A 25137-nucleotide genomic window follows, 5' to 3' on the forward strand; every position below is an offset into this window, starting at 1 on the left:
CGGGAAACCGGAAGGAGCCCAGTCACAGGCCGCGCGTGCTTTGCTGAACCATGGCGGCCGCCAAGAAGCCTCTGGAGTTCCACGCCGAGCGGCCCTGGGGCGCTGACGGGAGGATGGGAGATTCGGACGAGGACGACGACGAGGACGATAACGACGCCGAGGATGGGTTCTCCATGGCGGAAGTGCTGCGGCTTGGAGGCACCAAGGTAGTGGGGCCTGGACCTCCCGGAGGCGGGAGCGGAGTGGGGCGCGGGGAGCGGGCCCGCTCGTGTTCCCGGGGCTGCGGGGCGGGAGGGAGTCCCGGGCCCGGGTCCTCGCTTCGGGGAGGGCTCTGTGCGCTCCCGGCGCCGCTTCTTTACAAGATAAAAGGCGAAGTTGGCGTGTTGATGCCGTCGCCTCAGAAGGCAGGCGACCCTCCCACTTTATTGGCGAAATCGGACGGCGCTCCGTGGGGTCCGGAGGCGGACTTGTGGTTGGTCCTGACCCCGCGGCATCCGCGTGGTGAGCCCCGGGGTGGGGGAGGTTTGGGGTCTCCCCGAGCGCCGGCACACGCTCGCTGCGCACTCGGGGAGCTCCGCGCGTCCTTGGCATTCGCATCCCGATGGTGGGAAGGGGACCGCCGCCAGGCCTTTGGGTACAGAGAATGTCAGACGCTGCAAAGTGCTGCGGGGAAAAATAAAACCGGGAAGGAGGACGTGCACAGTGAGAGGGGGCGGCACGGTTTTAAATCCCTGAGGTGTATGAGCGAAAACCTGAATTCCAGGAGGAGAGGACTGAGCCATGTGTCATGAATAACGGAAATGTCAGTGTAGCGGAGGCCGAGAGAAGTGAGGGCCGAGTAGTAAGAAATGAGGTCAGAGGGGTGAGAGGGTAGGCTTTTACCCCGAGTGTGTCGAAACCATTGGACAATTTGGCTTACTTTCTATTAAAGTGAAAGGGTGGGATGGAGGCAGGAGAAATGCACCTTACAGGAGCAGGTGCACCGTTTGCTCTGTGCTCGAGTTGAATTTGATTTTTAAGAATGTCACAGATGCACGTGCTACAGAAGGGTTATTTTGTTCTGTTTCTTCAAGGAAGGGATACACGGCGAAGTCTTTTTCCCACTTCTAGCTCCAGTCATGCAATTTACTTTCCATGAAGCAATATTTTTATAATTCTTTTTTTAATATATTTTATTGATTTTTTACAGAGAGGAAGGGGGAGAGAGAGCTAGAAACGTCGATGAGAGAGAAACATCGACCAGCTGCCTCTTGCACACCCCCTACCGGGGATGTGCCGGCAACCAAGGTACATGCCCTTGACCGGAATCAAACCCAGGACCTTTCAGTCCGCAGGCCGAAGCTCTATCCACTGAGCCAAACCGGTTTCGGCTATTTTTTTTTTTTTTTTTAAATAATTCTTGTTTGTATCTTCCAAGGAAATAAATGTGCATGTACTTTTTTTTACATAGAAGGTACTGTGTTATATCTAGAATATTTTGTATCCTTTTTTCTTACTATCTGTGAGATCCTTCCATATCAGAATGTAAAGTTCTGTGTCATTGGTTTAATGCCTGCATAAATCACTATGTCTGTTTTCATTTTCTGTCAGTCATTTATTGTGGGTACTTATGTTGTCAATATTTCACTGTTTTAAATAGTGCTTCGGTATGTAACCATGAATACCTATCTATTTCCATATGTGTAAGTCAATATTTCACTGTTTTAAATAGTGCTTCGGTATGTAACCATGAATACCTATCTATTTCCATATGTGTAAGTCAATATTTCACTGTTTTAAATAGTGCTTCGGTATGTAACCATGAATACCTATCTATTTCCATATTGTAAGTTTCGTGTAATCACAATTTGTGGAAACAGAACTGCTGGGTCAGAGGATGTGTGCTCCTATGTGTTTTGATTGAAGGTGGCACATTGCCCTTCTTTGAGGTTGTGCCAGCTTATACTCCCATCAGCCATGTAGGAAAGTGACCCCCCCCCCTTCCCTGACAACACCTGTCATGATTTTATCTTTGCTCTGACAGATTAAAAAATGGATGCATTATTGTTTTTAATTTGAATTTCTCTAAGTGTTAGTGAGGCTGAGCATCTTTTTGTATTTTAAAAGAACCGCTTCCCTCCTCCCCCATGAACTGTTTGTTTATATCCTTTGCACGTATTTCTATTGGGTTGTTACTTCCATAACTGATGTGTATCAGCTTTTATATTAATTATTAAGCCCAGTTGCTGTGGCATAAGTTGCCAGTTTTTTATCCAATTTATAGTTTATCTTCTGTGTGTGAGAGAATGACAAATTTACCCATTCGTTTCTTTATGGCCCCTAATGTCAAATTTGGAAAGGTTTGCCCTACTCTGGAAATTTTTTTAAATTATGTTGTGGGGTTTTTTCTAATTCTTGTTTCTATTTTTTATGTTTAAATCTTTGCTCTGTCAAGTATTTACTTTGGTGTAGGTTGAGAGCCCAGGCAATACGAGACAACTTTGATTTCAAAGATACAGGTTCACATTAACTTTTGAAGTTTTAACTAAACTGTTGGACTTATAATTTATTTTTAAATTTATGTTTTTATGCAGCAAGATTACCTTATGCTCGCTGCTTTGGATGAGAATGAGGAAGTTGTGGATGGAGGCAAAAAAGGAGCAATTGATGACCTTCAGCAAGGCGAATTGGAAGCATTTATCCAAAATCTGAACTTGGCCAAGTATGCAAAATCTTTCATCATCGCAGAAGATGAACCACCCAACAAAGAAGATACCAACAAAAAGGCAAGCATAACCAAAGTAGATAATAAAAATAAAAAGCAAAATGCAGCCGAAAATGAAAGGACATCAGTCAGTAAGGTGAAAAATAAGAAGAGACCAGAACAACATTCTGATGAGAACAGTAGCCCTGTACCAAAAACAAAGAAAGACAAACAACAGGACATCTTTGAATTCGTTGAGAGACCAGCACTGTTACTGAAGCCTGGAGGCAAATGGTACGACCTGGAGTACAGCAATGAGTATTCTTTGGAGCCCCAGCCTCGGGAGGTTGTGTCTAAGTACAAAACTTTGGCTCAGAAGTTGTATGAGCATGAAATTAATGTATTCAAAAACAAGACGAATCATCAAAAGGGAGCCTCTTCAACCTGGATGAAGGCCATTGTGTCCTCGGGGACCCTGGGCGACAGGATGGCAGCTATGATTCTTCTCATTCAGGATGATGCTGTCCACACGCTGCAGTTTGTAGAAACTCTGGTGAACCTTGTGAAAAAGAAGGGCAGCAAACAGCAGTGCCTCATGGCTTTGGACACTTTCAAAGAATTACTCATCACGGACCTCTTGCCGGACAGCCGGAAACTGCGGGTCTTCAGCCAGCATCCTTTCGACAAACTGGAGCAGTTGTCCAGCGGCAACAGGGACTCCAGAGACAGAAGGCTCATCTTGTGGTATTTTGAACACCAGCTGAAACACTTAGTGGCTGAATTTGTGCAGGTCTTGGAAACTTTAAGCCATGATTCATTAGTAGCCACCAAAACTCGAGCCCTTTCAGTGGCTCATGAGCTCCTTTGTAACAAACCTGAGGAAGAAAAAGCTCTTCTGGTGCAGGTGGTAAACAAACTGGGCGACCCTCAGAACAGAATAGCCACCAAGGCCTCCCACCTGTTGGAGACGCTGCTCTGTAAGCACCCCAACATGAAAGGCATCGTGTGCGGGGAAGTGGAACGGCTGCTCTTTCGCTCAAATATCAGCTCCAAAGCACAGTATTATGCAATTTGCTTTTTAAATCAAATGGTCCTCTCCCATGAAGAAAGTGAACTGGCAAACAAACTAATAACTCTTTATTTTTGTTTTTTTCGGTCTTGTATCAAGAAAAAGGATATTGAATCAAAAATGCTTAGTGCCCTTTTGACAGGAGTGAACAGGGCCTACCCTTATGCCCAGACGGGTGATGACAAAGTGAGGGAGCAGGTGGATACGCTGTTTAAAGTGCTGCACATTGTGAATTTTAATACCAGTGTGCAGGCTTTAATGTTGCTTTTCCAAGTAATGAATTCTCAGCAGACAATATCGAATCGATATTATGCAGCATTATACAGGTAAGTACACACCCTGCCAATATGTGAATGTGAGGAATAGGTAATCTTACCGTTCACGAAGGGCCCCCCCCCCCAAAAAAAAAAAAAAAGGAAAGACTTAACTGGATTGTAACGAATAGAATAGCAACTCTCTACTCACTAACTTGGAGTAAGTTCATCTTTGTTTTTCTGTTGGACAACTATGTTACATGCTTTGAAAACATTGTTATTTTTTATTTTGAAAAGTTAAAATACAAAAAAAAATACACAAAGCATCTAATATGTACCACTGATATCTCTTCAAAGTACTGATTTCATTTCCTTGGGCTATATACTCAGAAATGGGGATGCTGGTTCATGTGGCAGCTCTATTTTTAATTTTTCGAGGTCTTTCCGTAATGACTGTCCCAATTGGTATTCCTACCAACAGTGTACAAAGGTTTCCTTTTCTCCATGTCCTCGCCAAGTTTTGTTACCTCTTGTTTTTTCTATAATAGCCATCAAAACAGGTGTGGGGTGGTTTTGATTTGTATTTCTCTGGTGATCAATGATGTTGAGCAACTTTTCACATATATGTTGGCAATTTGTCTTCGGAAAAATGTTTATTCGGGTCCTTTGCCCACTATCAAGTTTTTTGTGGGTGTTTTTTTTTTGTTATTGTGTTTTTTGTTTTGTTTTTGCTATTGAATTCTATGAGGTTCCTTATGTATTTTATATATTAACCCTTTATTAGGTTAATGGTTTACAAATATTTTCTCCCATAGGTTGTCTTTTTATTTTGTTGATTGTTTCCTTTAGTTCCACTTACTTTGCTTTTTTTGCTTGTGGCTAGATTATTATGTGTTACTTCAAATGGCAATAGGAAAATAACGGTTGGAAATTATACATGAGCAGATTTCAGCTATAGGTAAAGAGATTTTTCTGATAAATTTTTGTCCAAAATTAGGTTAGGTTCCTAGTGAGAGAGTAAATAATCCACAATTACTAGATATGTTTCATAGCCATTTGCTATGGAATGAACCATTTATTCATTCAATAAATATCAAGCACTTAATATAAGTGCCAGGCACTGAGGTTACAACAATGAATAACACAGGCCCACTCCCTGTTCATTGGACTTTGGAGGGAAAAAGAGAAAATGGTAACAGTGTATTAAGCTATGAAGGTAAACATGGGACTGATAAAGAAAATAATAGCCTTAACCAGTTTGGCTCAGTGGATAGAGTGTCAGCCTGCGGACTGAGGAGGTCCCAGGTTCGATTCCGGTCAAGGGCATGTACCTTGGTTGCGGGCACATCCCCAGTAGGGGTTGTGCAGGAGGCAGCTGATCAATGTTTCTCTCTCATTGATGTTTCTGGCTCTTTGTCCCTCTCCCTTCCTCTCTATTGAAAATCAATAAAATATATTTTTTTTTAAAAAGGAAATAATAGAGGAACCTGATTTAGATATTACGACAGTTGGGAAGAACATTCTGGGCAAAGAGAATAGCACGTATGGAAGGCTGTTACACAGTGTATTGGACGAGAGAGTCTCTGAAGGCCTCACAATTTAATTTTCTAAACTAGTAATGGTCTTCACTAGAACCATGTGGAGGAGGCTGCTTTTGGTCACCTACCCAGTAGATACAAGGATAAGAACCCAGATTTAGTCCACTGCTTTCATAGGTCAGTTTTCATTGTTTGGTCTTGGATTGGCTTTTCATGCGTGGTTCTGAATCTAAGAAAAAATTATACTGTTAGGGCTGTGCCCTCTTAGTCCAGAGTATGACGAACTACTTGGAAAAGAAGGAAAAAAAGTGTCTCTTTTTCTGTGATTCCCTCACCCCTACCATCATGGTTCTTTCTGTCCTGGTCACTGACTTGCATTTTACCTCTTGGCAGAAGTGGTCTCTTGATCTAAAATAAGTAGGAAAGTTATCCCTAACTAAGATGAGGTTACTAATTTCCTCTAATATGTGGCTGCTGGTTGTAGAAATGTTTTATACATAAACAGTTGGTCTTCCTTTTGTTTTACAGGAAAATGTTGGATCCAGGGTTATTAACATGTTCAAAGCAAGCCATGTTTCTTAACCTTGTGTACAAGTCTCTGAAAGCTGACATCGTGTTGCGTAGGGTGAAGGCTTTTGTGAAGAGGTTACTTCAAGTTACTTGTGAGCAGATGCCACCATTCATATGTGGAGCTTTGTATCTTGTGTCTGAGATCCTGAAAGCAAAACCAGGGTTAAGGAGTCAACTAACTGATCATCCGGTATATTTTACAACTGCTTTTTAAACTGAGTGGGTTCTGAGATAGATTGGTGTTTTTCTTCTTTGCTTCGATGACAGTAACTTCCTTAGTTGTCTGGAGCATCTCAGTTGGGACAGATCTGAACTCAAGTCCAGGTATACAGTTTACTAGGTGGACATATTGCTTGATTCCTTTACTCCTAATAAATCACACTACACTAAACTGCATTAATAGGAGGTAATTATAGATGGTTATAGAGCTAGCAGATCTCTTAAACCTGTTTCCTCTGTTGTGAAATGAACATAGTAACATCTATTTGATAGGGTTATTTAGAACACGTCAGAAATTTGTTTGAGGGCCCGAATGTTTTTATGTAATAAAGTCCCAGAGTCTCAGGGAAGGATAGGTCCCCTCTCCATCTAAATTTCACTGATAGAACTTTCATGTTTCACCAGAATTGCAATAATCGACTCTTCTTCAAAACTATCTCACCAAAAAAATTGAATACAGACTTCCAGTTGATTGACTCAGATTAATTAAACCACTTTTTCAGGAATCTGATGATGAAGAAAATTTTATTGACATAAAAGATGATGAAGACATAGAAACATTCACTGATGCAGATAAAGAAGCAGGCACAATGAAAGAAGTTGAGACAGAAGAAACTGTGTCTAAAACTCATATGGAAACAAAAAAATCAGAGTCTGCATCTTGGGTACACTTGGATAATTTAAAAGGCAAGTTTTTTTAATATTAAATTATTCCCTTGAATTTTTAAATGAGGAAATTGGTTTCCCCTTTGATCTTACTAGAAATTAATATACAGTTTTAGAACTCCTTAGTATTGCTTTCTTAAAAATGGGAACTCTTATAACCTCAGAAGACTTTAGAAGTACTTTTTTTTTTTTTAATATATTTTATTGATTTTTTACAGAGAGGAAGAAAGAGGGATAGAGAGTTAGAAACATCAATGAGAGAATCATCGATCAGCTGCCTCCTGCACACCCCCTACTGGGGATGTGCCCACAGCCAAGGTACATGCCCTTGACCTGAATCGAACCTGGGACCTTTCAGTCTGCAGCTCTATCCACTGAGCCAAATTGGTTTCAGCTGGAAGTACATTTTTAATATAGTGGGTAATTTATTAATAATACTACAGATAGTAAATATGCATTTCTAAGTTATTGAAATTGTAGAAATTAAAGCAAGTACCTTTGGAGCTATAAAGATTTAGTGGAAAAACTGTGGACATGTTAGGTATACAATATATCTCCTTTAGCTGTTAATGTCAAGTTTATTCCTTCAAACCAGTTTTAGTTTCTTAATCTTTATCTGTATATTTAAAGTTTTTTAGCCTCAAACATAGAACACATATGAAGATATCCAATATGTGTACATGAAAGTTTGATTTATTAACAAGTGTTTGGTTAGATATTGTGAATTATGTATCAGTTTTGGTTCTTTTGTTTGAACATCATATTCACCCTGTACAGGTAATTTTTTAGGAATAAAAACTGTGAGATAACTTGAGGTTTTCCATATACATACACAAGCTAAAGTTAAGTCTATTAATAGAATACTAGGGCCAAAAGAAATCTTAGAAACGTCGTCTCTTCATTTGAGGCTGTGAATTCTAGCCTTGAGGATTAAGAAATTCGCCAGACCTATTTCTTCAAACTTGTTGTGGGACTCGTGGTCAAATTATTTTCTCTCCAAATTTCAGTTTGTCTCTGAAGTATAAAAAGTTTGGTAGCCATTAGGAAAGTTTTTAAAAGAAATCCATCAGTTGTCTTAAGGCTAAACTGAGAATAACGTTAGAAGGATGATGAGTAGGCAGTTCATAGTGTGTTCTGAAAATCCCTTTTTTTCAATTATTTAATCCCAAGCTTCTGAATACCTGAAGAAAATATAAAATTTGTTCCAAGTGAATTTAATTATTTCTGGGCATAATTAAATTACAAATATTTAGAGCACTCTAACATTCAAAAAGACTTAAACCTTATTTCATCTTCAGGTTACTTACTATCTTGACCTAGTTGATCCAGAATAGGCACCTTTTGTTTTTATTTGAAAAAGGGCAAAGTTTTGGAGGCATCTTTTAGGAGTTGGGATGAACATGCTGCCTGATTTAATGCAATAGCAAATGCCTGCTTGGGTACCAAGATAGATTCTTGAAGTTTTTAATATCAGGGGGATACCTGGCTAATTAAGAATGTTGGAAATTATATCTGTTGGTAACAACATCAAAGATGGTGGCTTTACTGATATCTTGGGCTAGGAATAAAGCATTTGAGAAATACTCTTTTTTTGGTTCTCAGGTGGCAAACAGTTAAACACTTATGATCCATTCAGTAGAAACCCTTTGTTCTGTGGAGCTGAAAACACAAGTTTTTGGGAACTCAAAAAGGTAAAATAATTTCAATTTGTCTTTCAATTCACTTATGCTATATATCTGTCCTTATGGATCTGTTAACACCTTGAAGTTTCCATTTTTCTTGCAAATTAATAAATATAGTTGTTATTTAGACTTGAGTTAATTATTATAAGGAAGCAATCTGAAGTATGTCACACAGCTGGAATGCTTTTTAATACATACTTCTTTTGCCTCTGTTAAACATTAATTTTCCATATTTATACCATGTGCTTTCACGTATAGAAAATCTTAAATAATGTGCATGCAAAATGATGATATGGTACCTGGCTATAAGATTTGCTTTTTTTAGGTAGATTATTGCATATAATAGCTCTTTAAATAGTTAAATTTTGCCTTTTGCATTAGATAACCCTGAAAAGTTTTATGATGAAAGTACTTTTTGCAAATAAAGTTACTTTTTAAATGTGTAAGAGTACCTCATATTTTTAATAACCTGTGATTTCTCATGTAAAGCAAATAAGTGTCTTCCTATATAGTGATTCTGAAAATGTGGGTCCCTAATCCCTTTTCAGCAAGTCTGCAAGGTCACAACTACTTTCATACTGATACCAGGACATATTTACCTTTGTCACTGTGTTGACAGTGGTACTGATGATGTAAAAGAAATGATGGATAAAACTGTTGATGCCTTAGCACAATTAATAGCACAAAGCTATACTCATATATATTATATTCTTTACTGCCATATACCTGCACATTTTTAAAAACCCAGAATCATGTAAGAATGACAAAGAAAGAAAAAATGTTGATTTTTATTGTCTTGACCCTACGATACATTTGTTTTTAATGTTCTGTGTGCATACCTAAGTAGGAAACTTGTCTCATCTCTCAAGGACAAGAGTCTGGGTATTTGGGAGACATTGTCTTAAGCATGAAGAAAATCCACAATTATGTAAAAGCCTATTAATAAATCCTCCTTTTCCCAACTATATATCTATATGAGGCGAGATTTTCTTCATATATCTCAACTAAAGTAACAGGAAATATGGAAGTAGATGTGAGAATCCATCGTATTCTATTAGATAGTTTGCAAAACTAAAATAATGCTGCCCTTCTCACTAATATTCACTCTTAAAAATAATTTCCATAAGATACATTATTATGTAATAGGTTTATTGTTACTTTAAACTAAATAAATGTTTTAAATGTTTCTCTTTCTAGTAAAGTAAATAACAATAGGTATATCCCCCTTATATTAAGGAAGCTCTTCAGGTATTTGATTTTTAAGTATATTAAGCAACCCTGAGACCAAAATTTTGAGACTCACTTTTCTAATGTATTACCTTTTTTAATCTTTAGGTTTTCTTAAATCTATAATTGTAGTAAGAGTTGACCTCATTCACTTTTTTCTTTTTAGTTATCTGAACATTTTCATCCTTCTGTGGCTCTTTTTGCAAAAACTATCCTTCAGGTAAGTCTAAAATATTCAAAAGACATGATATAAGAAAAAAATTAAGTAATCTAGTTTTAGATAGTAAGTTGGCCATGCAGTATTTTCTCCTCCAGATAAATTCATATACATTTGTCTGCTGTTATAAAGGAGCAATGACTTAATACAGAACAGCAGTTAAGACTTTCCTCTGTTAGATGAATGGAAGTACAGGATTTACATTCTGGCTTTTCTCCTAGAGAAAGATTGCCCTCTCCTATTTGTCACTTAAGGTTTAGGTTTCTGGTTAATGGTTAGATAGCCTATAATATTAATATTACTTACCTATTTATATAATTATTAGTGCATCATAGAAATTGTATGAGTATGTGTTTAATTTTCATGTTCCCTGGCCAGGTGGTTCAGTTGGTTGGAATGTTGTCTCTTACACTGATAGGTTGTGGGTTCGATTCCAGACAGGGCAAATACTGGAGGCAACTGATAAATGTTTCTCATTATCGATGTTTCCCTCTCTGTCTTTCAAAATCAGTGAAAATATCCTCAGGTGAGGAATAAGAAAAAAAAAAATGTGCATGAGAGAAACATTTAAAGTTATTTATTGCAGATTTGTGCCTTCTATATAGATGCTTGTATTTTTCTCTTTTATTCTTACCTGGAAGCGCGCGCTTGTGTGTGTGTGTATGTGTGTGTGTAAATAAATGTAAGTTAAGTCCTGAAATTCCCCTCACCTTTCAGGGAAATTATATTCAATATTCAGGGGACCCACTGCAGGATTTCACACTAATGAGATTCTTGGATCGATTTGTATACCGAAATCCAAAGCCACATAAAGGCAAAGGTATGCTTCTATTTGATGAATCATTCTGTTTTTGCTGTTGATGTTTAATAAATATGAGCACGGAACTACCTAGGTTTTACATTATACCCTCTTGATTTTACATTTCAGAAAATACAGATAGTGTTGTGATGCAACCAAAAAGAAAACATTTTATAAAGGATATTCGTAGTCTTGCTGGTAAGTACTTATAAAATACTTTTTAATAATTTATAAAATCCTGAACAGTTGAAACTTACTTTATAGTACAAGTCAGTAACAAACAAATTGTGTTATTCTTTGCTGCACTTTAACAAAATAAAACCTAAGCACCAGAGACATTATCCATCTTTTGTTCCCAAGAATGTGTAGGCCTTCTTAAGTCTACTGTGTCTGGGCCTTTTATTTTTTAACTTTATTACACAAAATTTCAAACATATCCAAAATAAGTAAATAAATAAATAGTATGATCAACTCCCCAGCCCCCAAAAACCATCCACCTTTAAAAATTATCAATATTTTTCCATTTTTGTATCATCTATAGCTTTATCTGTGATACCCCACCCCTGTATATATACTAGCGCCCTGGTGCATGGATTCATGCCAATTAAAAGGAAATTAAATAGAAGGTGGGCGGCAGGGCAGGACTGGGCAAGACATGCAGACACACCCTAAAGCCACAGTCCCGCCCCAGCCACCGCACCTGCAAAGTGAGCGGGGTCCCTTTGGCAGGTGGGGTCCCTTGACCTGGCCTGCGGGGATCAGGTCAAAACTGGCTCTTCGACATCTCCCGAGGGGTCCCGAATTGTGATAGGGTGGTTCTTCTCTCTGGTTCTGGGGTGCATCATCCAAGAAACTGCCACTGCCAGGTCACTGCAGCTCAACAGCTCCTGTGTTGAACGTCTTCCCCCTGATGGTCAGTGCGCATCATAGCTACTAGCCAATCAGCTGGTCGAAGGGTTGCTTAGCTTTTTATGTATATAGATAGGTAATTACCATCTTTTACAGTTAGACCACCTTAAGTCTTAATATGGGCTAGCAGAAAGTTCTGTCATAAAGCATCATGTTAACTTAGTGGATCCATCTTAGGATCTAATTCTTTGTTTTTCTATTCCGAGTTGTCATTTGTTTGCATATCAGATCCCAACTCCTTTTTGTCCAAAGGCTATGGTGAAAATACACCTAATAAATCATTTCCAACTGACTTATCTCCCAGAGGTCCAGAGGTGTGAAAAGTCTTACCCAAACTTCAATAGGGTTAGAATTAGAAGCCTAATTCCCTTTTATTTAAGATGAGTCATAAAGTTTTATTCTGACGAGGGAAAACTAACATCATTGTATCGATAGTTCCTTAATCTTGTTTTTTAGTTTCCTCAGTGTTAAGTAAAATCATGGAGAATTCTGTGTTTGTCTTTCCTTCCTATTTCCAGAATGACAGGCATTATCATTTTTCTGAGATGAAAATGGCAAGTTTAAAAAATTATTAAAAGAACTCTGAGTTTTTATGTCTCTTGAAATTCAGACCTGGGAGGCAGTTAGAGGACAATTAGAGACCTGTCCTTTCACTGTGATGTCCTGTGGGCTAAGTACTGCCAACTTTTCATTCTAGCTGATCATCAGTTTCATATGTTGGGTCTCCTCCACACAGACTTTTCCAGAGATTGTTTTTTTGCACTCTAGGATCCCTTCTGACCAACTTCCTTAACATTTTAAGACATTATGATTATATTCAGTCTTAAGAGCTTAAATAACATAAAAAAAGATTGCTTTAATAAATTAAAATTTTAACTGAATTTTTCTAGTGAACAGTAAGGAGTTCCTTGCAAAAGAAGAGAGCCAAATACCAGTGGATGAAATATTTTTTTATAGGTAATATACTTAATACAGTTTCATTTGGAGAACTTAAATGTTTAGATTCCATAAAATGCTTTGTTAACATAGGCCAACCTGGGAAATATTGAAGGTCATTATATGCATACTAAAGGCCTGGTTCATGGATTTGTGCACTGGTGGAGTCCCTGAGCCTGACCTGTGCCCTCGCTCAACCAGGGACCCTTCAGGGGATGTAGCAGTGCGTGAAGCGGAGGTGGCCAGGGAGGAGCCCAAGCCTGGAGGGGCGCTGCTTCACTGTCGCTCATCCTGGCCCCTCTGCACCTGCCACCGCGGCTGCTCAGTAGCACTGCGGAGGCTGGAGGGGCCAACAAAGATGGCGGGTTAATTTGCATACACAGCTGCCAAGCGACTGGGGTCGGGTGGGGTGTTCCGCACCACCCCAGCCGCTCTGGGCAGATGGGAAGGCAGAAGGGCGGCTCCGGGCCAGAGCGGAGAGGCTCCTCCAGCTGGAGCGAAGGCGCTGCCAGCAGGAAGGGGAAGGAAGGCCCGTCTTGCACGAATCTTCATGCATCGGGTCTCTACTGCATATATAGATGCCTTGCAGTAGTAAAGGAACTATTACCTGGTTGGTTGACTCAGCTTGATTTGATTTGCTTTTTTAAACATTTTACGTAAAGAATTTTGAGCATACGATCCCATCTGCAAAATGCTGTTTTGCTGCACCTCATGATGACAATAGGTCTGATAAAATATTGTGAATAGAGGTCAGCCGCATTTATAATATTCTAATACTTTTATCGTCAGGGTTGACCCTGAAACAACTTTTTACATATGCCATTCAATTAAGATGAGTTGAGGTGTTTCTATGAAGTACTAAACCTAAATATTTGTAATTTAAACTTCACATTTTGGAGGTTACCAATTGTTTTTGCAAAATTCAAAACTTATTTCTATAATAAATACAAATTTTAGTCATTTATATCTGAGTTAACAGCTTTTACACTTGTTTTGGTGACTGACCAATAAGTTCTTCGATTATAATAAAGTGGGCTCTTTAGTAAAATTATTAAAGATGTAACATGAATTTTATTTTAGGTATTATAAAAAAGTTGCTATTGTTAAAGAGAAACAAAAACGGGATGCAGATGAAGAAAGTATAGAAGATGTGGATGATGAGGAATTTGAAAAGATGATTGGTAATTTGTAAAATAATTTATTACTATTTACTTATAGAACCATGGAGTATTAATTGTAGAAGTAACCTTAGTTTAAAAAATTTATTTAACTAAGAATACCATGCAGATCACAGTGAAGGATTAAAATATATTTGGGGAGATAATGATAATTCACCCACATTTGCTGCAGAAAAACATGTGATTGTTCTTTGACAATTTGTGGAGGGGGAAAAAAGTTATATTTACCTGAGCATATTCATTCTTAAAGCCAAGTCTATAGAAGTTTTACTGTTACTAACTGCCTTGCATTATTGGTAGCAATAGTCTACTACTTACTCTGTTTTATCTTTATACTCCACAGAGCTAGAAAATTTTAATTAAGATTTACACTGAAACAGGAAACATGGGAAATTAGAAAGGCTTACATTGAGTAGGCTTAAATAGTTGCATGGAGTAAAAAGGACAGCAGTTGCTAAATATTTATTTGATATTTACCTTCCTATAAAACTGTAGGAACAAGCTGAAATTAACTGGAACCCTTTTTAGTTGAGTAATTTAATTAAGGCCAGAATATTCACAGGTTTATTTTGGTTTTTGTCATAAACAGAAGCATCATGACTGTTAATTAAAAAATAAGACATGTCAACTGGTCTTCTTTGCTATATCTCACACTTCATATATTGTTATCTGGCAGATACATTTGAAGATGATAACTGTTTCACCTCTGGGAAGGATGATCTTGATTTTGCTGGGTAAAATACATTTCTTCAATATTTTTTTAACTGTTTTCTCAGCATTTCCCAATGATCCCTCAGAACAGTAGTGGTATTAATAAACTTGGGAAATGGATCCATTACTTTTATTCTGGATCTTTTATAATGCATATTAGTATATTAAATAAAGGCTCTGAGCCTTCTGTAACTCTCCTTTAAACCTGTTAATAGCCTAATACCTCTGGTAGGCACCAAGCCACATTTTAGAAAACCATCCTCTTTTACCTTACAAGTTGTTGTTTTTCTTCAGCAACGTGAAAAAGAAAGCAAAAGGAGCCAAGGGTGAGCCCGAAGATGAAGATTCAGAAGATAGTGATGATGACCTTGATAACTTAGATGATGATGAAGTTTCTTTAGGAAGCATGAATGAAGAATTTACTGAAATTGATGAAGATGGAGGAACATTCATGGATGTGTTGGATGATGAGAGTGAGGGCAGTCAAGGTAAGCATTTCAAAAATTAAGACAGAAACAAACTAGATCTTCGTTTCTTCCTCAGTATGCCTGTGATATACCTGTTGAGCTGTTATGTTGCTTCCTTTTTAAAAATTTTTCCAACACTATTTATCCCTCTTCCACCTCTCCCCTCCCCCCAAATCACCACAGTTGCCTTTTTTAATGTTAAAATAGTAATTAGTGTTTTCTAAAAGTTAATATTTATCATTTAGCATAACTCTATAGCAGTCCTATTGCTTTTAAATTACTTACTAGCACATTTTTTGGTAACAGACCTTAATGATGAAGTGAGCTCCAAAGTCAATTCTAATAAAAGCAAGAGGAAAAGTGCAAATGATTTTGACTTTGCTGAATCATTTCAAGGTAAGAAAATGCATTTAGTCCCTTTGAAACCTAAGCAGTGTGCAAAAGAAAGTTATTACTTGTGTTTTTTTTTAATTAATTTCTCTCAATTTTTGGTAGTACAATTACTTTTATAATGGAGAGTAACATTTTTATGTGGAAGTTATCTTACATACACCTTTAATTACTTTTTCTTCCTGAATTCTTTTCTCTTACATCTAAATATCTCTAGATGATTTCTGTTTTAACCATTCAGTTATATGTAAGCTCTGGTTTTTCAGGTTTTTCATAGATACCTTTTGCCTTTTTCAACTAAATCTTATTCTTTGCCATTTGACTCTTCTGAAAATCTATACTCTTTATTAATTTTATTTTCCTTTTTTATGAGATCTGCCACCTTACTGCCTTGTCAAGACAATTCTAATCTCACAAATATCTAATATAAAACAGATAGAAATTCTTTTAAGTATATCATAACGTTATTTTAAAGTAGCACTTTTAAGGTACTAATAAAAGAAAAAAGTACTATCATCACCTTCAGTTTTTGATACAAATATAGACAGCAATCATACAATAAATATTGTGGGATACAAATATAGACAGCAATCATACAATAAATATTGTATCCCATAACTCTGTGGGTAAGTATACAAGCGCCCTGGCTGGTGTGGCTCAATTGGTTGCACCAAAAGGTTGCCAGTTTGATTTCTGATCAGGGCCAGCTCGATGCCTGTTGGGAGGTATGCAGGAGGCAGCTGATTGATGTTTTACTCGCACATCCATATTTCTCTCCCTCTTATTCCTCTGTCTCTGAAAGTCAAGTAAAAATCTTACAAAAGGAAAACACAGGATTGTGCTTTTTTCACCTTTGCCTCTCTAACTTCTGTTTACTGGTACTGATGAATAAAAATAGATTTGCAAAATTAAAAACAAAACAATATTTTATTAAAATTGAGAAATACTTAAAACTTTTTACATTAAATATTTTTACAATAAATATCAAAAATAATAAAAACTATATATTGGTAGTAGTCAGATATTTTATGCCTACAAAATTTCTATCAGCTCTTTCAAATACTGCTAACAATCAGTCCTCTTACTTAGCTTGATTTACCTGGTACATATTTAAATTACAATATCTTCAACACTTCGTTTTCAACCGAGTACTGTAAGGTCACATTAATAGTAGCCAAGTGCTCAAATATAAGACAAAGTTTTCCTCAAAATCATCTCACAGGAAATAAATGTTGCTTTAAAACAAGTCCTACTGAGCCTGTCATTAAAAGATACTCTCTCAGTAACCTTATTTTTTTAATGATCAGTACAGTTTTCAGAAGACAATAGTCTGAAAGAATCTCAGTAAAAGTTTTGAATGCTGATTAAAGTATACCTGATAGAATTGATTAAAACAAAAAAAGAAGCAAAGGAATTTCAGACTTATTGATCCTGAGGGCTCCACCTTAATTTACAAATGTTGGATATTCTTAAGGAAAATCAAACGTTAAGGAAACTTTAAGAAGGCAGTGCAGCAGAATTGTTTACCAATTGAAGTTATAGATCTGTACCTATAAGATGAATGGGGGGAAAAATCTTTCCTAATCCTATGCTAATAAGCATTTTAGCCTAACATAAAATATTCAATAATAGTATTGTGAACAATTAAATAATATAACATACATTTCACTTGGATAAAAATTAAGGTAAAATGCTCTAGAACACATGTGTCAAACACAAGGCCCGAGGGCCAAATCTGTCCCGCCAGGCCTTGCAATGTGGCCCGCACCGCGCTGTCATCACTGCACTCCGCTGCGTTTCCATCACAATGACAGTTTATGACTGTTCAGTAAACCATTTGGCCCGCGATTTAGGCTGGATTTTAGATTTTGGCCCCTTCTCTGATTGAGTTCGACACCCCTACTCTAGAAGCTATTTTATCACAAGTGACTCTGGTATATTCACGTGAAGACTTGTACATGGCGGCATTATTCATAATAGCCAAAAAGTGGAAACAGCCCAATGTCTATTGACTAATGATTAGATAGTAAAAATATGGTATAGCCATGTAATGAAATAGCATTCAACAGTAAAATGGAATGGAGTGGCGGAACATGCTATTGTATAATATGGATGAGCTTCAAATTTGTTATGAGAAAGGGAAAGAAACCAGATTCAGAAAACCATTTATATAAAACTAGGGTCCCAATGCACAAATTCGTGCACCTTGAAAGGAACTGTAAGCCACGAGGCTGTGGTGGGCACAGGGGCAGGTCTCTGCCCATCCTCTGTGCCACGGCCCGACCTCTATATGTCGGCAGCCCTACTCCTGCTGATGGCACAGAGCGATTGGGGCTGGCGCCAGCAGCGGGTGCAAGCAGCAGTGCAAGGGCCCCGATCGCCCTTTAGGAGCAGGGGGTGGAGGGACCACAGTGCAAAGGAGCAAAGAATTTTTAGTAACCTCCAGAGGCTCGCCCCAATGATGGCGCAACCGCCTTGGTCTGAAACTCCCACTTTTCTGTTCCACCATCCCGCCTGCTACCAATGCCCACCATGTTCCACATGCGCCCCTGGTGGTCAGCACACGTCACAGCAACTGGTGGTTCTGCCATTTGGTCTTTTTGTATATTAGGGTTTTATATATATACAGATAGCCAGAAAAGGCAAAGCCTTCATGGGAGGGGTCATGTTACTACAGATGGACACTAGGGATCTTTTGGAGTTTGTGGGAATATTCTAAAATTGCATTGTGATGACAGCTGAATAACTGTAAATTAACTGAAATGTATTGGATTATACTCTTAAAACAACTGAATTTTATGACAAATTTTATTTCTTAGTACAGCTGTATTAAAAAAGTGACTTTAACCCTAGCCAGTTTCACTCAGTGGATAGAGCGTCGACCTTCAGACTGACTGGTCCCAGATTCAGTTCCAGGCAAGAGCACATGCCCAGGTTGTGGGCTTGATCCCCAGTGTGGATATGCAGGAGGCAGCCAATTAGTGATTCTTTCATCACTGATGTTTCTATCTTTCTCCTCTCCTCTCCTCTCTGAAATCAATATATATATTTTTTTATTTTTATTTTTTTTTAAATAGTGACTCTAATAGTGCCAGATACATTGATGTCAAAGATGTAAATTGGATAATATTACTTCAGGAAATGGATGAAAACTATTTCTAGTTAATATAGTTTTAGATATTGGGGTTTTAAATGTGTGAATTAAAATTTAAGTATTAAAAATAGATGTTTTACTCTATCTATTTTGAAAAGTTTACATATCCAGAATTATAGGTGTTTTTTTTAAAGAACCATTCTATTTTGAGTGGTGTAAAGAAAACTTTATTTATAACATAATAAACATACTTTCCATAAATTTCTTCACAGTTAGTCCAAAAAATAAAAGCTCTGGCTTAATTAGAATTTACGTTTTGCTTTTAATATTCCAAAATCTATCCATGTCACCTTTGGAAATTTATTCATGCCTAATACTATAAGATAGGGTAAACAGTGATCAGTGACCAAATCTGAAAGACAAAAAGACAGAAAATCATCTGAACAATTCTATTAGGATACTTTAAAAAAATAGTATATACTAACTTTTAAGTACATATCTGTGTAAGTACAGCTACCTAATGGTGTTAGAAAATAATTGCAAATTTTGTATTTTATCCCTAATATAAATTTTTTTAAAGTCATATTGAAAGATTTATTTTTTTCCAAAATCATTGGATTTTAAAATTTAATCTAGGTTTATACTTCTTTTAGGACCCAGGAAGAAAAAGAAAAGGAATTTTAGTGACCCCAACCTATTTGTATCTGCTGAAGAGGTAAAGGGTAATGAATGTACTACTTTAAGAAGTTAGCTATCCCACATTGTTTTAAGTTTTCTGATAAATGTATTCCCCCACCCCTTTTTTTGTTTGTTTATTTAAGTTTGGCCACCTATTGGATGAAAACATGGGATCCAAGTTTGACAACATTGGCATGAATGCCATGGCTAACAAAGATAATGCAAGTAAGTAACTTGAATTTTTTTTTTGCTAAGTGACTTTTTAAATGCTTTTTACACATTTTAATTTTTTCTGATATTCATAGTTACTAGCTTCTGGTTTTTGCCAGTAAAAAGGGTTCAGGGGAAATAAAATCTTTAGAGCATTTGTTCCTTTCCTGTCCTGGTCTCTTATAAATAAAACAGTAATCTCTGACATTAAATGCAGAAGGAAAGTTACACATAAGCAGGGGGTTTGCAGTGTGGTTGGAAAACAGCTGTAGACCCTGGCAGGCAGACCAGCAGCTCCTGTGATTCAGCAGGATATTCTTTGGGGCCTCCAAAAGGCTACAGTGTGGTGTGTTCATCTTTCTCTCCCCCAAAGGCCTCAAACAGCTCAGATGGGAGGCCGAACGTGATGACTGGCTACACAACAGAGATGTGAAAAGTATCATCAGGAAAAAGAAAAGTTTCAAAAAGAAGAGGCCAAAAACCCCTCAAAAAATTAAAAAGCAAAGAAAATGAGTGTTTTCTAAATAAATTATAAATTCAGATTGTACTTACTCCTAACTTTTGCTGTTCAACCATTTTTCTTGATCTTGCTCTCTGACTCCATATATTCCAGAATATTCAATGGATTTGTAATAAACTATAAATTAAAAAATAGTTGTCATTTATAAAATCATGTAAAAATATTAAAACTAAACACTATTGCAAAATAAACTTCTTTTCCCTTCTTGTTGGTATTTCCTGTAGAAGCTCTAGAACCTGTACTGATGATTGTAATGAACACTATTTATTAGGCAGATACTGTGCTGATTACATAATGTTACTTCGTTTGATCCTTATAACAATTGGTAAAATAGGTATGATCATCTCTACTTGACAGAGAAAGAAATAGCTCCAAGATGTTAGCAAACCTGTGATTGGTTTTAAACTTTAAGCTGTGGTTTGACTCCCATCGCCACCTCAGGTATGACTCATCCATAGTCTACATTCTTAACCACTGGAAGAATTAAAAATCCAGCCCATGGGCTAACTGCTCTCATCTGGATAACTCTAGGTGAGAATTTTCTCTACTCTGTTCTCAGGAGCCAAAATAGGGATGAATAATATATTTTTAAAATTAACATCACAAAATAAGTCATTTCGCCCTTAATCATAAAGAAATTACTATTTAGTGTATATAGATTACCTGAAAACGTCTTTTTGTAGTTTTATTTTTAATTAAGAGAAAAGTTATAAATACCTATAAGATGAACAGGTTTCCTGAAACGTACCTTCCAAGATGAAGGGAAATTTCTTGTTCATTGTTTGCCTAAAATCTGATGAAAAAATTTTTAAATTAGGCATGATTAGAGATTTATATTAAAATATGCAGCCATATTTTAACCTTAGGGTGTATAAAGTAGGGATCACACAGATTACAAATTTTTGTTAAGGTCCTGGTAATACAGGAAATATATCCTTTTGGGTCTACACTGCACTTGCATATAGGCTTCCGTAGTTATTTTGAAGTTTTAACATTTTGACCTACATATATCATGTAATTTACTTAAAAGTGGTATTTAAAGGCAAGTTTTCAATGTTAATGTGTAATTCTCTTATGTAACTTTATAAATTATTTTTATGGGTGCAATTTTACCTTGTTTTAGAATTAAAAATAAGACTGTACAATACTCAGTTTTTTAAGTTGATCTTAAACTTAATTGGTTTTTAAATTCTATTTGGATGTTTTCCTTTATACCCTTATAGTTTAAAAGCATAGAGACTGCCCTAGCTAGTTTTGCTCAGCGGTTAGGGCATCGGCCTGGACACTGCAGGGTGTTGGGTTTGATTCTGGTCAAGGACATGTACCTTAGCTGTAGGTCAACCCTAGGGTTCAATGGGGGCCAGTGTGGAAGGCAACCAATCAATGTGCCTCTCCCACATTGATGTTTCTCTGTCTTCCTCTCCCTTCCACTCTAAAAATTAATGGGGGAAAATATCCTAGAGTGAGGATTAAAAACAAAAGCATAGAGTGAATATCCAATAGCATCGTGGAACCATTCTGGTGAAGTATTTTTTAATAAAACAAATGACAGCTTTCAAAGATGGCCACCACAAGGAGTCGCTATTCCCTGCTTTAGTAAAAGCAAAAGCAGCACTTCCTAATTTAAAAGTTTGTGAATCCTGCCAGTGTTGCTCAGTGGTTGAGTGTCGACCCATGAACCAGGAGGTCACCGTTTGAAAAAGTGAAAACATACTTGAAAAAATAAAGTTTTGTCAGCTCTCAGAATTTCACCCCACAGTAGGTCAAAGCACTTTAATAGCCAGAGCATTGAAAAGGTTTTCAGTGCCAGGTACCGATGAGAACTGCATGCCTAAGAAACTGGTTACTTTGACAGTTTGGCTGTGTTCCTCTCAGCCTGCCAAACAGGGAGGTGCATTTGCTACATCTGTGCTCCCACACCAAGCCTGACCAAGGACACTAGCTCTCTTCCCCACCCCTGCGCTGGGAAAACGAGGGGAGTGTGAAACATACTCCCTGGTCTGCAACAGCTTTTTTAGGAGGAAGTTAAGAATCATTACAATAATCAACACCTAGTTTCCCCTTGGGCCATAAAAATGCCTAAGGACCTGAATCTGAAGAAGCGGTTTCTCTGTCATTTAGCACCTAAAAGGCATTAGCAAACTATACCCCTCTATAAAACATGCACTTCTGAATTATTACCTTGGCTTGTGTCCATCTTATTAAACAGAATGTATGCTCCAACGACGCCCATTAATTCGGCTACTAACACTCCTTTAAAGACTTTCTTTGCCAGTGGTTCCAGAGGGCGGCCCATCCTGAGTTTAACAACAAATACACGTGAACCAAAACGAGCGTATTAAAACGCAATGCCACTTCTACAAAAATAACCCCATTCCCAGTGTGATTATCTTAGTTTTGCTGTTGTCCTGAGTGTGCTCTTTGTCACCTTGTTCTCGGTCCTTTGTGCAGATGGAATGTTCTCTAATACTCTGCAGCCCCAGCTCAGCTAGCTCACTGTCTCGCCTTTCCTCCGTTCACTCGGGACTCCTTTTCACACACCTGAGGGTGGGGAGGTAATTAAATGCCCTACCTTTGTAGTATCCTACTAAAATCCTTATCAGGTGTCTCTCCCCCCCACCCCACCCCCATATTCCCTTCTCTCATTTTGATAATGTGATCCTTGGGGACTAAAAGATTAAAACTTTACTATCCTTACCCCCCCCCCCCCAAAAAAAAGCAGGGGAAGTGAAAGAAGAAAAAAAACAACTTATAATCATCAGGCAGGTGAGTGGGTGAGGAGAGTTGTTTTGCTGTTCACTACAATGCCGTACATTACTGTCAGGAAGTAAGCCCTCATGGGTACTCTCATATTTTTAATGTTGAAGGGGTGAAAAGAACAAAACAGCCTGCCTGTTGCCAGACTCAGTGTAAGGAATTGCAGTAAAATGTCATTTTGTTTTGTTGAAGAGAGTGAGGTTAAAGGTTCAAACAGTCCAAAAACACAATATAATAAATCATTCACCTTTCTTGAAAATCCTATATAATGAAGAGGCAATATGCAAATTAACCCTCACACCCTCACAATATGGTTGCCTACGACCAGGCCCATAGGGGGGTTAGTGAGGGACAACCAAACGACTGAACAGGCTGAGTGGGGCGACCAGGCCAGAGGGGTGGGGGCTGCAAGGGCGCAGTTGGGGGTGACCAGGCTAACAGGATTGGGGGAGGGGAGGGGGGCAATCAGGCCAGCACATAGTGGCAGTGAGGGGTGACCAGGCAGGCAGGCAAGTGAGGGTTTAGGAGCCAACGGTCTAGGACTGGGAGAGGGATGTTCAACTGCAGGTTTAGGCCCAATCTCTGATCGGGCCTAAACCGGCAGTCAGACATCCCCAAGGGGTCCCGGATTGGAGAGCGTGCAGGCTGGGCTGAGGGGGACCCCTCTCCCCACCCACACAAATTTTGTGCACCAGGCCTCTCATATATATATATATATGTGTGTGTGTGTGTGTGTGTGTGTGTGTGTGTGTGTGTGTACAAACACGTTTTACATGGCAAGCCCCTCAGCTTCAGGTTGTAGCCACCAATAAAGCCCATTAGATAAAGACCCCAAAGGCACGCTGTCCACAATGAAGTTAGGTCACTAACTTGCGGAGGAGAAACAAGAGCAGACGAGCTTCTTGAGAAGGTTGGGACTTAGTAAGGTGACCAGTTGTCCTGCTCTGGGCGGGACAGTCCCGATTTTTAACAATCTGTCCCCGCGTCCCGCGGCGTTTTAAAAAAAAAGTCCCAATTTTTGGAAAGAAATTGGGACTTTTTAAAAACGCCGCGGGTTGTGGGACAGATTGTTAAAAATCGGGACGTCTGGTCACCTTAAACTTAGGTGACGTTTCAAAGAAAGCTTCCTCCAGGGGGCTCAGAGAAGGCCGGGGCTGCGGTCACACGGGGCTGTGGTCACACGAGGCACACAAGCTTAAGCCCAGGCTCCATGTGGCATCCCGAACCCCTCATCTGTGCACCAAAGCTGGGCATCTGCACGGCTCGGCTCGGTATGTCCAGGCAGCACCCCGCCGGCAGCAGGGCCCCCAGTCTGGATTCTAGACTCCAGCTGTTGGGCAAGATTCCTCGGCCACAACCTTCCAGGCTCCCACCCCAAAGCCCGGCAGCCCGCGCGGCCCCAGGCCGGCTACCACGAACCTCAGCCCCCTCAGCCCCGCATCCCCGGAGCCCGCAGCGCCCACCGGCCGCCCAGCTGCCCGGGCGCCCCGGCTGCCCCGCGACCTCAGGGCACTCCAGCCGGCCTGCGCCGCCCGCCCGGCCCGGCCCGCCGCGGGGCCCAGGTCGCCGAGCAACCCGGAAACACTCGGTCAGTGCGGCGGCCTGAGCGGGGAGGCACTGACCCCCGAGTGTCCTCAGCATAACGAGGGGACCCCCCCCAAAAAAAAAAACTTCCCGTACTCCCCAGCTGGCGCCCGCCCCGCGGTCTTACCTGAGGCCCCTGCACTAGGAGCTGCGCCTGCGTGCGGGCTGGCACAGCCCCGCCCCCGGCGCAGGCCCCGCCCCTCCCTGCTCTCGGCCCGCCCCCAGATCTGGCCCCGCCCCTATCGGCGCTGGCCCCGCCCCCAAGACGTAAATTAGCATTCATTGTTCTTTGCTAGGAGCCTATCTTTTTCTTTTTTCTTTTTTCTTTTTCTAATATATCAGGTCTAGTAATAATTAATGTCATTTTTTAACATTTGTTTAAAATCTTGCTTGGCGTTGACTTGTATTGACATAACCTTCAAACACGTGGTATCTACAGAATGTGTGAAGTGCAATTAACAAGTTTTGCTTGAAAAAGTTTGTGTTTGGTTTGGTTTTTGTTGCAAAACTAGGGCTAAGAAGATGGCGGATGAAGAGCATATTCGGCACTGCATGCTTTACGAGTTCCAATTAGGAAGAAAAGCAAGTGAGGCTGCAAAAAACATCTGTAGTGCTCTTGGTCAAGATGCAGTTAGCGCCAGAAAATGCCAGCGTTGGTTTGAGAAATTTCGCGAGGGAAATTTTTCGTTAGATGACAAGAGTGGTCGAGGCCGTGTGTCCAATTTTGATCAAGAAGCTCTTCAAGCTCTTTTGGTGCAAAATCCTCAAATTACCCAACA

The 25137-nt window shown here is 39.0% G+C and overlaps 2 protein-coding genes and 1 long non-coding RNA gene across 8 annotated transcripts; 2 read left to right on the plus strand and 1 right to left on the minus strand.

The window, feature by feature from the left end:
- Position 1: 1 nt before the first annotated feature.
- On the plus strand, positions 2-20208 carry CEBPZ (CCAAT enhancer binding protein zeta). 3 transcript variants are annotated; one of them, XM_036434743.2, is made up of 16 exons: positions 5-206; positions 2574-4078; positions 6073-6304; positions 6837-7020; positions 8602-8690; positions 10075-10128; positions 10843-10945; positions 11054-11122; positions 12724-12790; positions 13850-13950; positions 14624-14681; positions 14953-15146; positions 15432-15521; positions 19263-19324; positions 19431-19512; positions 19871-20208. In XM_036434743.2, the coding sequence occupies exons 1-16, from the start codon at positions 51-53 to the stop codon at positions 20008-20010; spliced, it is 3186 nt and encodes a 1061-aa protein (XP_036290636.1). In that variant the 5' UTR covers positions 5-50; the 3' UTR covers positions 20011-20208. The 3 variants fall into 3 exon arrangements, with proteins under 3 accessions (XP_045436469.1, XP_036290637.1, XP_036290636.1); XM_036434744.2 differs by lacking the exon at positions 15432-15521 and having other exon boundaries at positions 3-206; XM_045580513.1 differs by lacking the exons at positions 14624-14681; positions 14953-15146; positions 15432-15521; ... (1 more) ...; positions 19431-19512; positions 19871-20208 and adding an exon at positions 14443-14607 and having other exon boundaries at positions 2-206.
- Positions 18752-24554, minus strand: CEBPZOS (CEBPZ opposite strand). Of its 4 annotated transcripts, XM_045580517.1 has the most exons (7): positions 23873-23916; positions 23653-23689; positions 23169-23172; positions 22199-22318; positions 20766-20810; positions 20050-20134; positions 18752-19911 (listed from the first exon to the last, which is right to left on the minus strand). In XM_045580517.1, the coding sequence occupies exons 4-6, from the start codon at positions 22311-22313 to the stop codon at positions 20052-20054; spliced, it is 243 nt and encodes an 80-aa protein (XP_045436473.1). In that variant the 5' UTR covers positions 22314-22318; positions 23169-23172; positions 23653-23689; positions 23873-23916; the 3' UTR covers positions 18752-19911; positions 20050-20051. The 4 variants fall into 4 exon arrangements, with proteins under 4 accessions (XP_045436473.1, XP_045436472.1, XP_045436471.1 ...); XM_045580516.1 differs by lacking the exons at positions 23169-23172; positions 23653-23689; positions 23873-23916 and adding an exon at positions 24486-24554 and having other exon boundaries at positions 22199-22314; XM_045580515.1 differs by lacking the exons at positions 23169-23172; positions 23653-23689; positions 23873-23916 and adding an exon at positions 22446-22687 and having other exon boundaries at positions 18752-19021; positions 22199-22314.
- On the plus strand, positions 22060-23675 carry LOC123652205. The gene is made up of 3 exons (XR_006741377.1): positions 22060-22318; positions 23169-23172; positions 23653-23675. It is a non-coding gene; the product is annotated as an uncharacterized LOC123652205 (long non-coding RNA).
- Positions 24555-25137: the final 583 nt, after the last annotated feature.

Source organism: Pipistrellus kuhlii, unplaced genomic scaffold, assembly GCF_014108245.1.
Source record: "Pipistrellus kuhlii isolate mPipKuh1 unplaced genomic scaffold, mPipKuh1.p scaffold_m20_p_13, whole genome shotgun sequence".
In the NCBI taxonomy this organism is placed as follows: Eukaryota; Metazoa; Chordata; class Mammalia; order Chiroptera; family Vespertilionidae; genus Pipistrellus; species Pipistrellus kuhlii.

Bases quoted from the DNA above. Each gene is read 5' to 3' on its own strand.
- CEBPZOS (XM_045580516.1), bottom strand. From the start codon at position 22,313: ATGGGCCGCCCTCTGGAACCACTGGCAAAGAAAGTCTTTAAAGGAGTG. The intron at 20,811-22,198 runs GTAATAATTCAG...TTTTTTCATCAG, and splicing joins TAAGATGGACACAAGCCAAG to ATTTTAGGCAAACAATGAAC. The intron at 20,135-20,765 runs GTACGTTTCAGG...TTTAATTTATAG, and splicing joins ATTTCCCTTCATCTTGGAAG to TTTATTACAAATCCATTGAA.
- CEBPZ (XM_036434743.2), top strand. From the start codon at position 51: ATGGCGGCCGCCAAGAAGCCTCTGGAGTTCCACGCCGAGCGGCCCTGG. The intron at 6,305-6,836 runs GTATATTTTACA...CCACTTTTTCAG, and splicing joins GTCAACTAACTGATCATCCG to GAATCTGATGATGAAGAAAA. The intron at 12,791-13,849 runs GTAATATACTTA...ATTTTATTTTAG, and splicing joins GATGAAATATTTTTTTATAG to GTATTATAAAAAAGTTGCTA.